General features: G+C 39.1%; 1 protein-coding gene across 11 annotated transcripts in view; it reads right to left on the reverse strand.

The window, feature by feature from the left end:
• The window catches only part of NSD3 (nuclear receptor binding SET domain protein 3), a 109,238-nt gene that overhangs the window by 9,013 nt on the left and 82,453 nt on the right, over positions 1 to 17,772 (reverse strand). For 5 of the 11 annotated variants that reach the window (XM_089903766.1, XM_089903761.1, XM_022571225.3 and 2 more), the window contains 6 exons: positions 16,983 to 17,129; positions 13,550 to 13,706; positions 8,158 to 8,360; positions 7,340 to 7,452; positions 6,486 to 6,755; positions 653 to 769 (listed from right to left, as the gene is read on the reverse strand). In XM_089903766.1, coding sequence (XP_089759892.1) covers positions 653 to 769; positions 6,486 to 6,755; positions 7,340 to 7,452; positions 8,158 to 8,360; positions 13,550 to 13,706; positions 16,983 to 17,129 — 1,007 coding nt within the window. Of the gene's footprint in view, positions 1 to 652; positions 5,023 to 6,485; positions 6,756 to 7,339; positions 7,453 to 8,157; positions 8,361 to 13,549; positions 13,707 to 16,982; positions 17,130 to 17,772 lie in introns of those variants that run through there. The other 6 variants (XM_089903763.1, XM_089903762.1, XM_089903767.1 and 3 more) reach the window with 6 other exon arrangements.

The raw sequence follows: 17,772 nt of genomic DNA on the forward strand, positions 1-17,772 counted from the left end.
TTTACTGAAGTATAGTTTTATTGAAGTATAGTTATTGGTGTACAATATAAGTTACAGATGTACAATATAGTGAGTCACAATTTTTAAAGGTTATACTCCAGAGGACTGTTGAAGAAATTAAATGAAATAGCTGTGCTGTAATGTGCATCAAACAGCACTCACAGTTACATGTATTAAACCAGAAGTTTTACTGTCATTTTTCTTTTGACAGCATTCATTTTTCCTAACTCATAAAAAAAGTTTAAATATATAGAACAATTTACAGTTAGGATTTTTGCTAAAGCAGAACTTTACTGGTGGTTTATAACTTAGAATTACAGAGCTAATTCTCTCCCTTGGGGATAAAGAAACTGAGGGCCAGGTCTTTCAGTGACTAAGAGCTGGGACTCAAATCCAGATGCGTCAACCCTGTTCCTGGTCATCTTCTCACTCACAGCGCGTCTCACATGACCTGTGCAAGGCGCCAGTAATCATTCACTTTTGTACTCTGGTATAATGAGCATATTATAGTGGGACACACACTGGCTACTGCAAACCATTATAATTTGCTTGAGAAAAACCAAACGAGAGGAAGGAAACTGAGTTTAACCTAAGACCACCAAATTAAACCAAAAAATCCTTTTTTCTTACCAAAAAAAAAAAGCAATTTTACCTTGGTAACAGTTAACATATAAAAATTAGTTACACTGTTCTCGTGGGCTCGCTTGATTCGCAATCTGCATTCTTCCTCATCAATTAATTCGCCAACATATTCATTTACAAATTCACCCTGCAGAGGAGCATGCAATATATAAATGTACAATCAGTGTATCCCATTAGAAAGCATTCCTTAACACCACATGTATAATCCGAGAATTAACCAAAAACATTCCTGGAAATACAACTATAGTACAAAATAAAGCCAGAAAATTGACATTGGTACAATCTACAGGCCTTATTCATATTTCACCGGTTTCACAGGCACTCATTTGTGTGTGTTATGTGTGCATGTGTGTGGTTCTATGGGATTCTACCAGGTGTAGAGTCAGGTCACCACCACCACAAGCAAGATACAGAACTGTCCCATCAGCACAGATGCCCTGTGCTTCTCCTTCATAACCACATCCATCCTCCATCCCTAATTTGTTCTCCAACTCTATAGTTCTTCTAAAAATTTATTTTATTGAAGTATAGTTGATTTACAGTGTTGTGTTACTTTCTGCCGTACAGCAAAGTGATTCAGTTATACATATATTCTTTTTTATATCCTTTTCCATTATGGTTTATCACAGGATATTGGATATAGTTCCCTGTGCGAAAAACAGTAGGACCTACCTTGTCCAACTCTATAGTTTCGTCATTTTGAGAGTGTTCTATAAATGGAATCACAGTATGTAACCTTTAGAGATTGGATTTTTAAAGAAAAACTGAGCCTAATTCCCTTGAGATCCATCTAAGTTGTATGTATTAACAGTTCATTCTTCTGTCACCGGTGAGTGCTGTGCCACAGCAAGGACGCACCACAGTTTGTGTGACCGGTCACCGGCTGGAGAACATGTGAATGGTCTCCAAGTTTTGGCTATTACAGATAAAGCCGCTGTGAGCATTCTGATAAAGTTTTTGTGCAGACAGAGGCTTTCATTTCTCTGGGATACATGCTGGGTCATATGGTGAGCGCATGTTTAACTTTTTAAGAAACTGCTGAACTGTTTTCCGCAGTGGCTGTACCACTTCGCATTCGCGCCCTACTCTCCCCAGGTATGAGAGATGCAGTTTCCCCACTTCCTCACCAACATGTGGTATAGTCCCTATTTCTCATTTTGCTGTTCTAACAGGTGTGTAGCGATAAGCTCCTTTTTAAATAAGTGTAAACACGGTACATTCAACCTTTCATGTTTACAAATGCATAAGCATTAACCCTTTTACCTCAAAGGCGTGGCTGATTCAGTCTAGGACAACAGCATTAGCTACAGGATTTACTGGTGTACCAATACATTTTTAAGGTAAAGAAATGTCTTAGGCAGTAAATTAAAATGTATTTGCTTATTGCTTCACCAGACTTGTGCTCCTCCCCGGCCCCCGAACACTAGCCGTTCTCATAGCTCTTAGTATCACAGAACTCAGAGTACCAGTCATCTCAAGAGTACTATATTATATTTTCTGATTTTGATGAATCATTAAGAGCATAAGCCAATGTCCTTTCTCTACTGATAAAAAGACAAGATTGTGATTTCTGTATAAGAGAAGGGCGCCTGTGGGTCAGCCTTTCCCTGGGTGGCCGGCCGGCCATGGGTGAGATGGGGGAGGAACCCCGTCTGCTTCAGGCAGCCACATGCTCGTTTCAGCTGGGCCTGGTCACCACATGAGTGCACCTCAGGCTTCTTCTCTCCCCCATTTTAACTGACAGTACAAGCTCTGACAGAGAGTTAGAAAAGAACCGCGCTTCATCTCTAACTGCAACACCACGACAGGACCGCTCTGCACGTTCAGGTACCACGCACTGTCGGCCCGGAGTGGCTTTTCCTACACCCGGTTTGGACTTGGACCCCGGCTGCTGAAAACATTCTGCACCTTTGTATGGTATCACCACCCTCACCAGGTAGAAGATTTCATTGCCGTCTTGGCTGCACTGCCACCTAGTGTTACTTTATTCTATGGCAAGTTTCCTTTAATGAAAACCTACAGAGCAGAATTTAAACCAAATCAGCTCCGCTTCATGTTTTTTTTACAAATTGGGATTCAAGTTAAGGTTTCATTTGAAGAAAGGGTTCTGTGGCTTTAAAGGCCTGAAAACCATTTATTATAGTTTATATTTACTATTCTATGAAAATTGGTGAATACAGAAAGGTGAAAGTGCTGATATCAAACATGAGGCGTGGAAGTCTCGTAAACTCGATACCATTGTGAATAAATTGTCTCTAGCTATTTTGTAAAAGAAATATTTTAGGCATCCAAAAAGTGACAAATCTTTAGCCTCAAAGAGTTGCTCACTGGACTTAAAACCATTAACTGTGAATTCAATTATGGATAAAAATAACAAAATAAAGAACTTTTAGGGAATTCCCTGGTGGTCCTGTGGTTAGGACTCCACACTTTCACTGCCGAGGGCCCAGGTTCAACCCCTCGTTGGGGAACTAAGATCCAGCAAGCCGCGCAGTGTGGCCAAAAAAACAAAATAAAAACTTTTAAAATGCTAGAAATCTGTCCTTAAAGGCAATGGCAAAAAGGCAGGGTTTAATTCGGTACTTAATGTAATTTTTTTAATTTCTAAGAAAGAAACCACATCATTAACAGGAAGTCCCTTGTTTAACTCTGGCACACGTTTTTAGGAATTGTTATGTGTGAAAAGAAGGGGACTGACTGTGTACATTCAATTTGCTATTTGGTTTCTGTCCCCTAAGTATACCCAAACCTTCTCCATGTTGCTACAAAGTCTTTATGATTATGCTGTTCAGTGACTGTATATTTCTAGCTATTTTGTAAAACACCAATTGTCTTAACATTAGCAATTCCTCAAGTGCTAAAGTGCAGAATAATCCTGATTGTATTTTCTTTTCTCTTAATTATATCATTAATTTAGTAACTTAGAATATGGTTTAGAATAAGTGTTATTAAATAAATGTTATTCAAAGATGTTAACATGGTATTAAACTGGATAGATTTCAGGATGGCTCCCCAAACTCCCCTGAAATCATAAGCAAAAATTTGCAAGTGATATGCAGGGCATTAAAGTAATATCAAAACATGTGCATTATAGAATGCCATTCTAAATGCAGATGGCCTTTGACCAAGCGACCCAATCCACAAACCCAATGAATGCATTGGCAAATCCTGTTGGCTCTACCTTTAAAATGTCAGAAATCCAACCACTTCCTTCCTACTCAACTACAACCCTAGTTAGTCCAGGCCACCAGCATCTCTCTCCGGGACTGTAATGGTCTCCTTTTTATTGCTCTCTCTCCATGATCATAAATTCCCCACAGTACAGCCCAAGTTATTCTTCTGAAGCCCAGACTCTTAAGGTGGCCCCAGTGACCCCTGCCTGCTGGTGCTCACGCCGTTGTGTAATCCCCTCCCCTGGAGACAGCAGGACCTGTGACTTGCTTCTAAGCAACAGAATGTGGCCCAAGTGACAGGATGTGATTACGTGAGTTTGTTACATTAGGGCTTCAGCATCCATCCTGCTGGAGCGTCTCTTTCCCTCGCTGGCTGTAAGGAAGCAAACAGCCATGTTGGAGAACCCCATCTGGCAGGGAACTGCAGGAGCCTCTAGAAGCCAAGAGCAGCAAGACAACAATAACCACAAACCCAAACCCAAACCACCTGATGCTCTCAGACCTAGCGCCGTGAAGAACAGAACTGTGCCAGCATCCGTGCAAGCTGGGAAGCCGGATCCTTCCCTAGTTGAGGCACAAGAATGAGAATCCAGCCAGGTCAGTGCCCTGACCGCAAGCTGGTGAGCCCCTACGTAGAGGACCCAGCTACGCACTGACCTACAGGATCCGTGGGATAGTACGCTGTGTGTTACGCTGTAAGTTGCCAAGTCTGTGGTTATCCTGTTAAGCAGCAACAGAAAACCAACACATCGAGGCAGACGGACGCCCTCCCTACTAAACCCCGCCAGAAGTCCCTGTCCCGAGGCCGACGAGGCCCCGCACGACCTGGTCCCGCTGCCCCTCTACCTTGCCACCCGCCCACCTCCCCGGCCCTCCTCTGCTCCCGCTCCAGCTCCCTGCTGTCCTGGCGCAGGAGGGCCTTCACTCCGGCCTGCTCTTCCACGTGCCTGCACGCCCTCCTCGCTCACACGTTCGGGTCAGACCTTCCTGAACCCAGTCCCTGTCACCCCTACCCTCTTTGACAGCTTTATTTTTCTTGGTGGCATTTGGTGGTAAGTGGCGTCACATGTCTATCATCTGTCCCTGGTGGACTCACAAAGGTGTCCTGCTCACTGCTGTCTTCCAAGTGCCTAGAACAGCACCAGGCACAGGGAAGCCGCTGAACAAACACGTGCTGAATGAATGAGTTTCACCCAAGCAATCTGACCTACAGAAATAGACGACAGATGATCAACAGAATGAAAAAATGTGTGTGTGTGTATACACACACACACACACACACACACACACACACGTATTTATTGGAAAACAGGCTATGTAAATGATGGTACATTTTACTATGGAATACAATGAGACTATGAAAAACAATGAGGTGAAATCTGTACTACGGCCATAAAAATAATTTTCTGATACATTAAGTGGGAAAAAAGAATAATATGTATGATTATATTGATGTTTAAAAAGCCCTACAAATACAGAATATATGAATATGTATTTGTATATGTGTTTATGTGTAGAATTGCATAGAAAAAGTTCTAAAAGGCTACATACCAACCTATGGACAATGGTCCTCTCTGGTGAGGAGACCAGGAATTGAGGGTGAAGGAGGAATTTCATGCTTTATTATCTTTTTTTGTATTGTTTGATTTTCTTTACTACATTATATGGTAATTCTTCATTACAAAGGTGATTTTTTAAAAGGCAGAAAAATGCCAAGAATAATTTTAAATTCCCACTAGGCCCGTCTTCTCTCACTAAACACGGCTCCAAGTTCTATATGTTGGCAGGTGGGGGGAAGGGTGGAGGTGGGGACTTGTTTTAAAACAGATTGTTCAGGCCTGTCACCAATGTTTCAGGTGGCACTGTTTTAACAAGGAACCCGGAAGATTCTCAGGATATCTAAAGGTTGAGAGCCACTGTTTGAATAGCAGGATTTACTGGTGATTTTCAATTTTCTTTGAGCTATTTGCATTAAAATATCTTCTACAATGGGCATGTATTTCTCATGTTAAACAAAGAGACTGCTTTGAAAAATTGCTTCAAAGTACAAGAATGAAGATAATTTATAAGTATCAAAGATCTCAACTTTTTCCAGTTGCTTCTGTATATATGATCTAGTTTGAGACTAGCAACAACTCTTAAACACGTAGGGCAGGAATTATGTCCATTTTAGAGATGAAGAAACTGGGGCTCAGCGAGGTTAAGTGACTTGACCAGGGCTTCATGGCTAATGAATTATGATGTTGGAGCAAAGTCCTGGGGTTGCTAGTTTCTGTCTCAGTACGCCCTTAACTTTACTCTTTTTCCTTTACAAATTTTAAATCTAGTTTGCTTAACAAGTAAAAATTATTTCAAATAGAATTACCAGTGTCCCTTCTCCTTTTTATGACTGATCATAGGAAACCCAAAGGTTATGTGTATTTTATTTTTTTTAATTAAAAAAATTTTTTTAACATCTTTATTGGAGTATAATTGCTTTACAATGGTGTGTTATGTGTATTTTATTACTACCTCTTTTTACTGCTCCCTCTTTGCTCAAGAAGTGCCAAACTCTCAGCTTCGGAAGTTTCAAAATTTTGGAATAAATCCCCATGTATTTAATCCTTATTGAAGCATTTCTAAGAGGCATAGGTCCTGGTCTGTTCCGCCACTGCCCCCATCCCACGCTACCTTCTTGATGCTCCTTTTGGTCCTGAGGCCCCAGCCTCTCCGCTCTGTCTTGATGATTTCTGCGTCCGGGTAGAGCCTCTTGGTGAAGCACTGGTTCTGGCAGCGCTCCCCGGCCGGGCACACCTGCGGGTGACACTCGTACTGCAGCATTCTGTTCAGGCACTCGGACTCCAAGCCACACGGGTTCTCGTCAGCCGGCTTGCAGTTACAGCGGGGAATCTCTGACAGGTCTGCAACCTGGATCTGTACCTTTCCTATCACTTTGTTAGCCTGAACAACAAAATCACAAATGGGAGGGAGGAATTTGAACAGGACACAGGAAACACCCAGGCCCTCTTGGCTCTGCTACTGCCCTGTGGTGTGACCCTGAGAAAGGCTCTTTATCTTGATCATAATTTCCCCATGAATAAGCTAAGATTAACAGCTGTCTCTCCTTAGTTGACAAAAATATCAAAACCTGATGTGAGTTCTCACTTATTTATCCTGTGTATTTCTCCTTCTACCAGTTGATGACAATTTCAAAACTGAAAACCACTGTGGGCTGTCTGGAAGAAAGGGGCTAAATCCCTATATTTTTATTTGGTCACACGGCAAACTGATGGATCAAGAACAGGGTTTCCCATCAAACGTATTTGCTCCTCGGTGTGAGGGGCCCATCAGAGCCCCCATCATCCCAGGGCAGCAACCCCGGCTCCCGGCTGATACTCCAACAGAAGCTCTCAGGTTGTTCTGCAGAAGACTGGGTGGTAATTAGCAAAAGTTTTTATAAGACAACAAGGGCCTCTAACTACTAAGAGAGCAATGCATTTCATCTTGTCTGTCAAAGAGCAATGTTTTCACGGGTAAAGACTCACTTTGATGTGTTTGTAAGGAGGGGGTTTTCTTGAGTTTTTTTCAATCTCTAGTGCTTCTTTACTTTCTCTTTGCGCTTTCAATTCCTGGAAACGTTTTGCAGCTTCTTCCAACGCTGCCAATAAGACCAAACAAAGTATATAAATACCAAAAACCAAATAAACAAAAAACGTTAAGAGATTAGTTTTACCCTGCCTTCCCAACGCACTGAATCTGGCCGGAGGGTTTCTTTTTAAAATTATATTCTGGAAATAACCATTTACCACCAGGACAGGGTAACACTGAAATAGGATATAACTCCTTTACGGCTGAACACTGTGCCCTGTGCAGGCTGTTGCTTTGGAGGAGAGGTCCCACTTCAATGATCAGAGGTTTCCACGTGAACCAGAGAGCAGCTCTTCCCCTCGTACCAGATTTAAATTCACTTTACTCTTACCCAGAAAGCTAAACTTCCTGGCAACTTGTTGCAAAAGCAGCTGTAAGGCTCTTCCTGGGAAGCATTTAGTCTTACTATCTTACAAAGGAGCTTCACTTGATTAAGAAGACTATGTATTTACAGAATAATCTCTATGTTTGTAGTAAGATCACTGAGGGAACTCCTTTCACGTACACAGCCACAGTCTGCTACACTGAATGTATTTTTCCAGCTGACTGGATTGTGATGTGGTTCTAATGTAATTGGAAACTTATGGAGGCCGGATCATAACACCTGGTGAAAACTCTCTAACACCAGAAAACACGTCTTATGCAAGTTAGGAGGTGTGGAGAGATCAACGAAGGGGTGTTAGTTCTGAGCCACTGTGAACGTTGTCCAACGTACCTTTTTTGAAGGTCTTGTTAATACTAGTCTGTCCCTCAGCAAAGCTTTTGTCTCCTTCGACGTAAGGGAACACTCTGCCCTGGTGTACCCAGTAGTAGTCGTGAGAACCGAAGAAGAACACGGGGAAGTCCCCCAGGTCATGCTTGAGGCCCTGGATGTTGAGTGGCACAGACCGGGGGTTGCAGATCTCCGCCGGCCACCACCTGAAAGCAGGAGGATGAAATCGCACTACGCTTTACGTGGCTGGTGGGAGCCAAAAAACAAAGGTTGTGTACTTTGCAATTTTCATTCAGAATCTAAGGACACAAAACACCTCGCTTATCTTTAATCCTGCCCAAACCACACGTCATTTAACAACACAATGAATGAATTAATGAATGAAATAGTGAACACAGACTAAACAAACTAGGCCCTAAACGCCCAATCTAGTTTCTTCCTTAAAAAATTAATATTTGATATTTATAAAAGAATGTATATCATGAAAAGAATAATAATAATAAAGTAATAAAATAATAATAATAAAGTAACAATGAAACCACTATACAACTTAAGAATCAGAATTTACCAATAATATTCCAAACCAGATTTCAGTCCTAGAAAAGTCATGTTTTTCTCCAAATGTGACATTCTTAATACCAAGTCTGTCTTTATTCCTAGTAATCAAGGGCATCATTTGAGAATAAACTGATGCTACAGTAAAGAATGCCCACTCCCATTCAAACTGGTGTTTTCTGACTCTCTAATCAACCAGGATAAATACTTTTTGGTCAAATGTACTAGGGTTATATCAGTGTATATTTCAGAATCTAATTCATCTTAGATCATAATAAATGGGAGATTTGGGACAGGACTGAAAACATAACTGCCTCATGCGACAATGACTGTGTCCACAGCAATCACTGAGGGAACCACCTGTGAGGCTCACTGGACAGTTTCCCACAATTGGGCAAGTCAGGAATTGTAGTATATAAGATCATCGATACCAAGAGTAGATATATACAAACTTAAATTTCTTTCAGTCTCTTATTTATAGATGCCTAATAAAATTGTTTATTTAATGAACAATGACATTATTGAGAAGATAAATGATGGCACGGTCGCATTCCCAGATTTATAGTGCGACCATGAACACGCTTCACCTAAAAGCACTCCGTGTCCATCTAAGAGTTAATTAAAAACGTGGGTAGAAGTCTGTGCTCAAATTGTTAAAACAAAACAACACTCTTTTGTGTAATCAGTATTTAGCTCCCCCTCAAAGCAGGCTGGGCGGTGGTCGTATTTCCGAATCGCGTCAAGGCGTGCCGGGAGCACGCGGTAAGTGCAAGCACTGGCTCAGGTAGACAGAGGCGCGCTTTCTGCCAGCCTTGTTCCAGGCACACACCTCCCCCAGGAAGCTTCACATCAGAATAACTAGCTATTGAAAAGAAACAGTTTCGTGGGGCCCAGAAAGGCCTGATTGGAAAAAATACATTAAGAATTAGTTCATGGATGTGAGTCTTCGCAAAATGAACAAGGAGAATGTGCGCTGCATATGAAATCTCAGTGAACTGTGGTTGGGGGCACTGCTTTGGGCTTCTTTAAAATGTAATGTGACAGCGCAGGGGCATCAGCTCGGTGCTTTGTGACCACCTAGAGGGGTGGGATGGGGAGGGCGGGAGGGAGACGCAAGAGGGAGGGGATATGGGGGTATAGGTATACGTATAGTTGATTCACTTTATTATATAGCAGAAACTAACACACTACTGTAAAGCAGTTATACTCCAATAAAGATGTTAAAAAAATGTAATGTGATTAAAATTTAAGTATTAAAATTAAGTCAAATCTATTTTCGTATTCATAAGTTTTTTATAAAAGGAAATATGTAATGTACGGCACAGTGACTACAGTCACTGCTAAGAGACTATATTTGAAAGCTGCTAAGAGAGCAAATTTTAAAAGTTCTCATCGGAGTTCAGGCTTTTCCGGCACTAGCTGTCCTGAACTCCTAGCTTGGCTCCCTGTCATAAACACTGCACCTTCCTTCACCACACACAAAAAAAGTTCTCATCACAAGAAAAAAAAATGTGTAACTATATATGGTGACGGATGTTAACTAGACTTACTGTGATCATTTGGCAATACAGACAAATGTCGAGTCATCGTGTTGTATACCTGAAACTAATATAATGTCGATTATATTTCAAAAAAAAGGCAAAAAAACTTTTAAAAAGGAAATATTCTGAAGTGTGTTTGAAGATCTAAACGCTCCTTACACTGTTTTAGATATTTCTTATCCAGAAATGTCTTCTCTATTATTTGTCAAAACTGCACCCCTCCCCTCCTGGAAAGATATATATTTTTAATTATAAAAGCAATGTGTGCTGGTCAGAATCGCCGTCACTAAAAAGTCTACACATAACAAATGCTGGAAAGGGTGTGGAGAAAAGGGCACCCTCCTACACTGTTGGTGGGAGTGTAAGTTGGTGCAGCCACTATGGAGAACAGCAGGGAGGTTCCTCAGAAAACTAAAAATAGAGTTACCATGTGATCCAGCAATCCCACTGCTGGGCATATGCCTGGACAAAACTATAATTCAAAAAGATACATGCACCCCTATGTTCACAGCAGCACTATTCACAATAGCCAAGACATGGAAACAACCTAAATGTCCATCGACAGACGAATGAATAAAGAAGAGGTGGTACATATATACAATGGAATACTACTCAGCCATAAAAAAGAATGAAAAATGCCATTTGCAGCACCATGGATGCATCTAGAAATTATCATACTAAGTGAAGAAAGTCAGAAAGAGAAAGACCATATGATATCACTTATATGTGGAATCTGAAATATGACACAAATGAACCTATCTACAAAACAGAAACAGACTCACAGGCATAGAGAACAGACTTGCGGTTGTCAAGGGGGCTGGAGGGGAGGGAGAGGGATGCACTGGGAGTTTGGGATTAGCAGATGCAAACTATTATACATAGGATGAATAAACAACAAGGTCCTATTGTACAGCACAGGGAACTATATCCAATCTCCTGGGATAAACCATAATGGAAAAGAATATAAAAAACAAATGTATACATGTGTATCACTGAGTCAGTTTGCTGTAACAGCAGAAATTAGCACAACACAGCACTGTAAATCAACTACACTTCAATAAAAAAAAAAAGAATATATCTTTAAAATTATTAAATGTAACTTTATGGAAAAAAAAGCAATGTGTGTTTCTTTTAAAAATTAAAACAGTGCAGAAATGTATAACAGAAAAACTGAAAATGGCTCCCCCTTATAATCTCATGCCTCAGACTATTAACATTAGATGTTTTTTTCCAGGTAATAATAAAAACATATTATATCTAGATCTACAGTTTTTAAAAGTTGTATAAACACATGGAGAGATAACGTATATACTGTTTAACATAATTCCTAAAATTATCTATATATTGTGGATACCCTCCCATGTTACAATACGCACCTGCATTATCCTTCTTTTGGCTTCCAGGCATTCTACAATATGGATACACTACAATTTATCTGACAAATACCCTACTGACTGAACATTTGGATTATTCAAATTTTTGCAATTAGAAATAATACTGCAATGAACACCCCCAAAAGTACATTTCTGCCCATTTGTCCAATTCTTTTCCTTAGATAAATTCCCTGAAGGGGAACTACTGGGTCAAAGGGATGCACAGTTACAAGCCTGATACGTGATGCCTTACTTGTACAGGAGCACTTGTCTCCCCATGCCCTCCCGAGCTGCAAAATTATTACTCTTAAACCTTTGCAAGTCTGTTAACTGAAAAATTAACTCTTTGTTTTTAATGTACATTGATTTTTAGTGAGGCTGAGCATTTTTTACATGTCTATTTTCTATTTGCTATTCTTTTGCAAACTGGCTCTTTCTCTTCTTTGCTCCTTTTTCTTTTTTTTTTTTTTTTTTTGCGGTACGTGGGCCTCTCACTGTTGTGGCCTCTCCCGTTGCAGAGCACAGGCTCCGGACGTGCAGGCTCAGCGGCCATGGCTCACAGGCCCAGCCGCTCCGCGGCATGTGGGATCTTCCCGGACCGGGGCACAAACCCGTGTCCCCTGCATCGGCAGGCGGACTCTCAATCACTGCGCCACCAGGGAAGCCCAGCTCCTTTTTCTAGGGAAGGTATTTTTCTTTCCTTACTGAGAGTGGAAGAGTTCCCCTGGTTTGATATTTGCCTTTTAAAACTTTGTATCTTTTGCCATAGAGTATAAAATTATTTATGTATTCAAACTGTCCATTTTTTAAAAAGAACTTGGAGGTTTCCCTGACATATGTTAAAAAAAAATAGCTGGGGGGGGGAGCTTCTCAATGCCCCTTATCTCAGCTAAAAATTAAGTTTTTAAGGTTAAATAGGTAAGCAAGCAGTGTATTTAAAACAGAGAAAATGACATAGCCCTTGTTAAAAAAAATTACAGTATGTTTGAAAGTCTACAGAAACATATTATACTTAGGATTCTAATTGAAAAGCAGAACTCTACTGTGTGTGTGTTTGTTTTTTTTTTAAACCAAGGATGGACTTACACTGACACATCATAATCACCTAGTTTACCTTCGAATTCACTCTTGGTGTGTTGTACATTTTATGGGTTTAGACCAATGCATAGTGGCATTTATTCATCATTATAATATTATACAGAGCATTTTCACTGCCTTCAAAGTCCTCTGTGTGTTCTCTTGAATAGTATCTATTTTCTTAGTAAAATTATAAACATATGCCTCAAAATGTAAAATGCAGAGTTTAAAAAAACATCATTATTCCTATTCACTTAAAGGCTTGTTAAAAACAGGCTTCTTAAAAGGAGGAAGATTTATTAAAATAATGGCAATCACACATACTTCTTGCTTCATTCCCTTAAGATCTAAAGGCTCCTAATGAAATAATCTCTCTCTTTAAATTCTAAAAAGCTCTCTCTTTGCACACAATTTAGAGCTTCTAGCTAGAACTATAATGGACTAGATTTAGGGGTAAAAAGAGCTATTTTGGCCAGGATATAAACTCTTAACTTTATTAGAAATCAGAAATTAATATAAATCTAATTAGAGTGCAAAAAAAAAAAAAAAATCTTCCCCACTCTCCACGTGAAACCTTTTAAAATCTATTAGTACCATAGTTCATTAGGAAAAAGTAACTTTCAGAACTTAAAAACAAAAGTCAACCAACTAATAAAAAATATCCATCAACCACTAACCTTCCCAGTCTTCTAAAAACCCAGACTCAAAATATGTTTCTTCTCTTTCTTTTTCTAAGGAAGTTGCAGCACTGTGCTGCTTTTTCTACCTATCTCCTAGCCACTTTGTGTACAGGTTATGAACTACTGAACAGTAACTGAATACTTCCTCTTTGTCCTTGGAAAAACTTGCCTGTAATTTCCCAATTTGACCCAAACAATCTGCTTGTAATGTAGTTTCTTGCCAGCTTTACAGTCATTGCAATTCCAGCAGCCTTCTGGCATCTCTATGCTCAGGCACTCCGGGTGGAAGGAAGCCGGGCACGACTCACAGCAGAGCAATCTTCCACCTTGAAACAAACAAACAGTCTTAATAACTGAGAAAAGAGGAAAGAGAGAGAGACAAGAGAGAAAGTTATCTTTTACCTGCATTAAATCTGATTCAGATTGAGGGAAATTAACAAAGGGATTGAGTTATATTTTAGTGATGGATTAAAATACAAAGCAATGAACAGATTTAGCTGAAGTAGCCCTTTCCAGGGAGGGCTTCAGTGGCCAGAAACTCAAAGCCTTTGAGTAGTAGGAAAAACATTACTCTTTATCCCTCTAAAATGTGGGCTATTGAAGTACCAGTTTAGCAGGCAGCTAAGACTATTAACATATGACAAATAGAGCATAAAATCTTTAGACTGAGTAGATTTGAGAACAGATTTTCAGAGAAATATGTAGCAACTCTCTTTTTCTCCTCGAGAGCTAAGAAAGCAAGCAATGGTCATCTTTGTATTTTAATCCAGAGGCACAGTTAACTACATCCCTTTATAACAACATTAGCAAGAATGAAAACAGCCAATAGGTTGACCAGTACTTTTTTCTTCCCATGTAAGAATACAAAAAAGGAAAAGAATCTTGAATTGGTGATTACATTATCATTACCTTTTCAGTGAAGACAAATAAAGTCAAACAGGCTATAAAGCAGTGGTTTGCAACTTTTTCATCACCAAGGATCCCCTTTCCCTTTCTCATGGATCCATATGTTTTCAAGTATTTTAACAAACAAAAAACCCACCAAAACCAAAAAACATTTTAAAAGTAACAATTATTTTCTTCTGTTTTAATTAACCAAAGAAATATATAACAGCCAATCAGAGCTTCTGATCCCAATAACAAAACTGGTATTATCACATTAAATTGCTAAAAGCATAGCCAAATATAAAGAAACTCACACCACTGTATTTTACACAAATGTCTGATTCTGTTAGACTTTCTGAACTGTTAAATATAGTTCAGAATTTTGTTTGTAATATTTCCTGATGTCATATTGAGAACCACTGCTTTATAGCATAAAATAAGTAAGTATCAGTGTAGAATCAAGTACCACACACAAGGAGATGCCTCCAAGTACCCTAGCAAAATCCCCTCCTTTTAAATACACAAAACGATCTCTGGATCAAGACCAAAGCAGGTGCGGCAAACAAAACAATATTATTTTTAAATCCAAAAAATTAAAGAGATTTCGGGGAGAAATCTCTTTATTGTTGTATTTTCTCTTTATTGTTGTATTTCAACAAGTGACAGAAAAGAATGTTAACCACTGAAGATGAAATGCAATAAAGACATTTACTGAAAAAAAAAAAAATCTTTCCATTGGAAAACCAAGTCTACAACCCATGAGTGTACTGAGATTTAAAGTCTCATAAGCAAAAGGTTAAGAGCCCTCTATACAACTTTATCAAATCACATGCTCCAACCTTTTGAGGGTTTGCTATCAATTTTCCAGAAAATCTCATCTTCCTGTAGACTTTCAAACTTCTAACTGATTAACATAAAAACAAAAAGAAAATCCATATACAATCAGTGATGAATTAAATTACTATATTTCCTCTGCTTAAAAGCTTTTACTTCAATCATTGGGATTTTCCCCTTTGTCTGCAGATCTCAATATGGATTAACTGTTCCAATTCTCCAACCTAGAGATTAGCTGCCTGAGTGCTCTTAGCCTAGGTAGGGAATTCTTCTGTAAGTTTAAAGTAAAATGAGATAATTCATTTTTCCATCAGAAAGAAATGACCGATAGGGAGAGCGGTCTTTGCAAATACCTTTAGAGGACAAGTGATTATTAGGGTTGGTGTGGAAAGGTCAGTCTGGCCATTTTTTAACATTATGGAACAGTCCTAAATTTTAAGTCTTATTTCAGAGGAAATACAGACCCTGAATCATCAGTGAAAATCATCACGATTTTTTGACAAAAATACACAAGGGAAATAGAAAAATAAAAATATGAACAATCCACCTTGGTGCTATGCAAGAAAACTGCTTTAGGATGCGAGAGAAGAAAGATATGGTTCAAGCTAAGCAAACAGAGGGCTCAAAATAATTTCAATTCATGTCAAGGTCAATACCGAGTACTGAAAAGAAAGTAAACGACAATTGAATTAGTCTAATTTTATAAAGGCGCCAGCAGGAAAATAAGGCATTTCCTAAAATGCCTCAGGTAGTCTAATTTTATTGCACTATGGAATTAGTCAGACCCATGTCCATCTTTGTTTTGGAAACAGTTGGTATCACCAGTAAGATGCCATACTGTGACTTCAATGGAAAACAGACAAAAGAGTCAACAAAAGTCTCTCCAACCTCCCTCTTCATGGGTTCTAATCAACTTGCTTAGTTATACTTTCTTTTAGTCATGGGTTGCCACTTCAGATGTCTGACAAACAGCAAACATACGTCATCAGCAGGCAACACAAAGCATGAAAAGAAAAAAAAAGAATTAAATTTTCTTTAAAGATTCTGAGCCTGGCCTCAGATCATAATGGCAATGTATACAGGAAAAGGCTTTCACCTTCCAAGTTATTTATTTTACCCTCTGGGATAACTCCCCAAATAATACATTATTGTTAAACCACTTTTTTCCCTTTTATTACATGTAGGCTATATAAAGCAAAACACAAGATTTTTCTTCCATAGATTAAATGAACTTGGAGAATATAAATATACATTTAGCTCTTGGATCTCAGTGGATAAATTATCTATTAGCAATTCTTCAATTCAGCTGGGCTGCCTTTCACTATCCAGTATTTGCAGCATTTTCCCAGCTGCCCACCAATGTCTCCTAAGAGAAGGGCAACTAGTTTTCATAGCACCATAACAAAAACATTTAAGAAACAAAATGATAGAATGTATTTCAGAATCAAAATTTTAAGTGTCAGTATCTTTGTTTCCCTCTATAACCTGTCTTGTTATTTAGCTGAAAGTTAGTAACAAATGATATCATGTCTATTCTATTCTAACGTGAATGATACGGTTCTACATCAGGCAAAAGAGAAAGAGCCCTCAGAACATGCTTCTATATTAAGCAGAATCCTAGTCTTTCAATTTTAATGACTATAGATACATGGAAGGTGTGAAAATTTATTCAAGAAGAGTAAGTAAAAATTTGTCATAATGGAATTATTTTAAGCCCTTTTTAATAATTTTGCAGCCATATGAAGACAGCCACAGCCACCAAGGTAGAATTTACCAAAAGCAACAGATGGTGCTTGACAGGCATACATTTCCCCCCTTCATTTAAAGAGAAAAAATAGGAAATGCAAAAATAAAAGTAAGAGATAAACTATTTTGATTATTACCTTTCTCACATTTCTTTTTGGAAGCTGACGAAGAAGGAATCATAGGTAATTTCATCAACTCTGCACGATTTGATTCGTTCAGTAGGTAGTGGGACTTATAGGCATAGGAACTGAACATGGGGTCTGAATGGTCCTGCACTATCAGCCCTATACGAGACAAACAGAAAGATGTGAGCTGCAATGAAACTACCCATGATTCCGTGAGGAAAAAATAAACCAACACCTACTATGTAGCTGTGCTTAAAGCTGGGGGGGGAAAGAATAGGAAGAAAAAGAAAGATCTGACAGACAAGGCTTTCCATCGTTATTAAAAGGAGTTTAAGCTACTCAATGCCTTATCCCTATACAGAAACCTATATACCCAGAAGGAAACTCCAATTTAATTTGAGGATGTAAACTGCTTTGACGTCATTCTGAAAACCCCCTCTGGAAAACAAAGCTACATTCCTTAAGGTTTAGAAGTACTATGACGACAACCCAAAGAACAAAATGATGTATCACTTAATTGCTGGAAATAAGAACTGTCTACATGACACACTAGAGACCCTGGTCACTTTCAGTACATCAAGCAGTGCTGAAAGGCAGAATTGGGCTTCTTCTCCTCTCTGCTCAGATCTTTAGATACCCTCAAATTCCAGCTTTCTCAGCCAGACAATGAAGCTTTTCTCTATCCGTATGATACATGACTTCAGAGAAGATATAAGTTGTTGAAGTTCACTGAGGTAATGCAAACCGTTAAAGTTTTGTCCTGCCATGATAATAACTGACTTAAACGCTTACCAACTTAAGG

This window comes from Delphinapterus leucas, chromosome 21 (genome assembly GCF_059928025.1).
Source record: "Delphinapterus leucas isolate spDelLeu-1000000601 "Yukka" chromosome 21, BTC_Dleu_Yukka2, whole genome shotgun sequence".
NCBI classification, from domain to species: domain Eukaryota; kingdom Metazoa; phylum Chordata; class Mammalia; order Artiodactyla; family Monodontidae; genus Delphinapterus; species Delphinapterus leucas.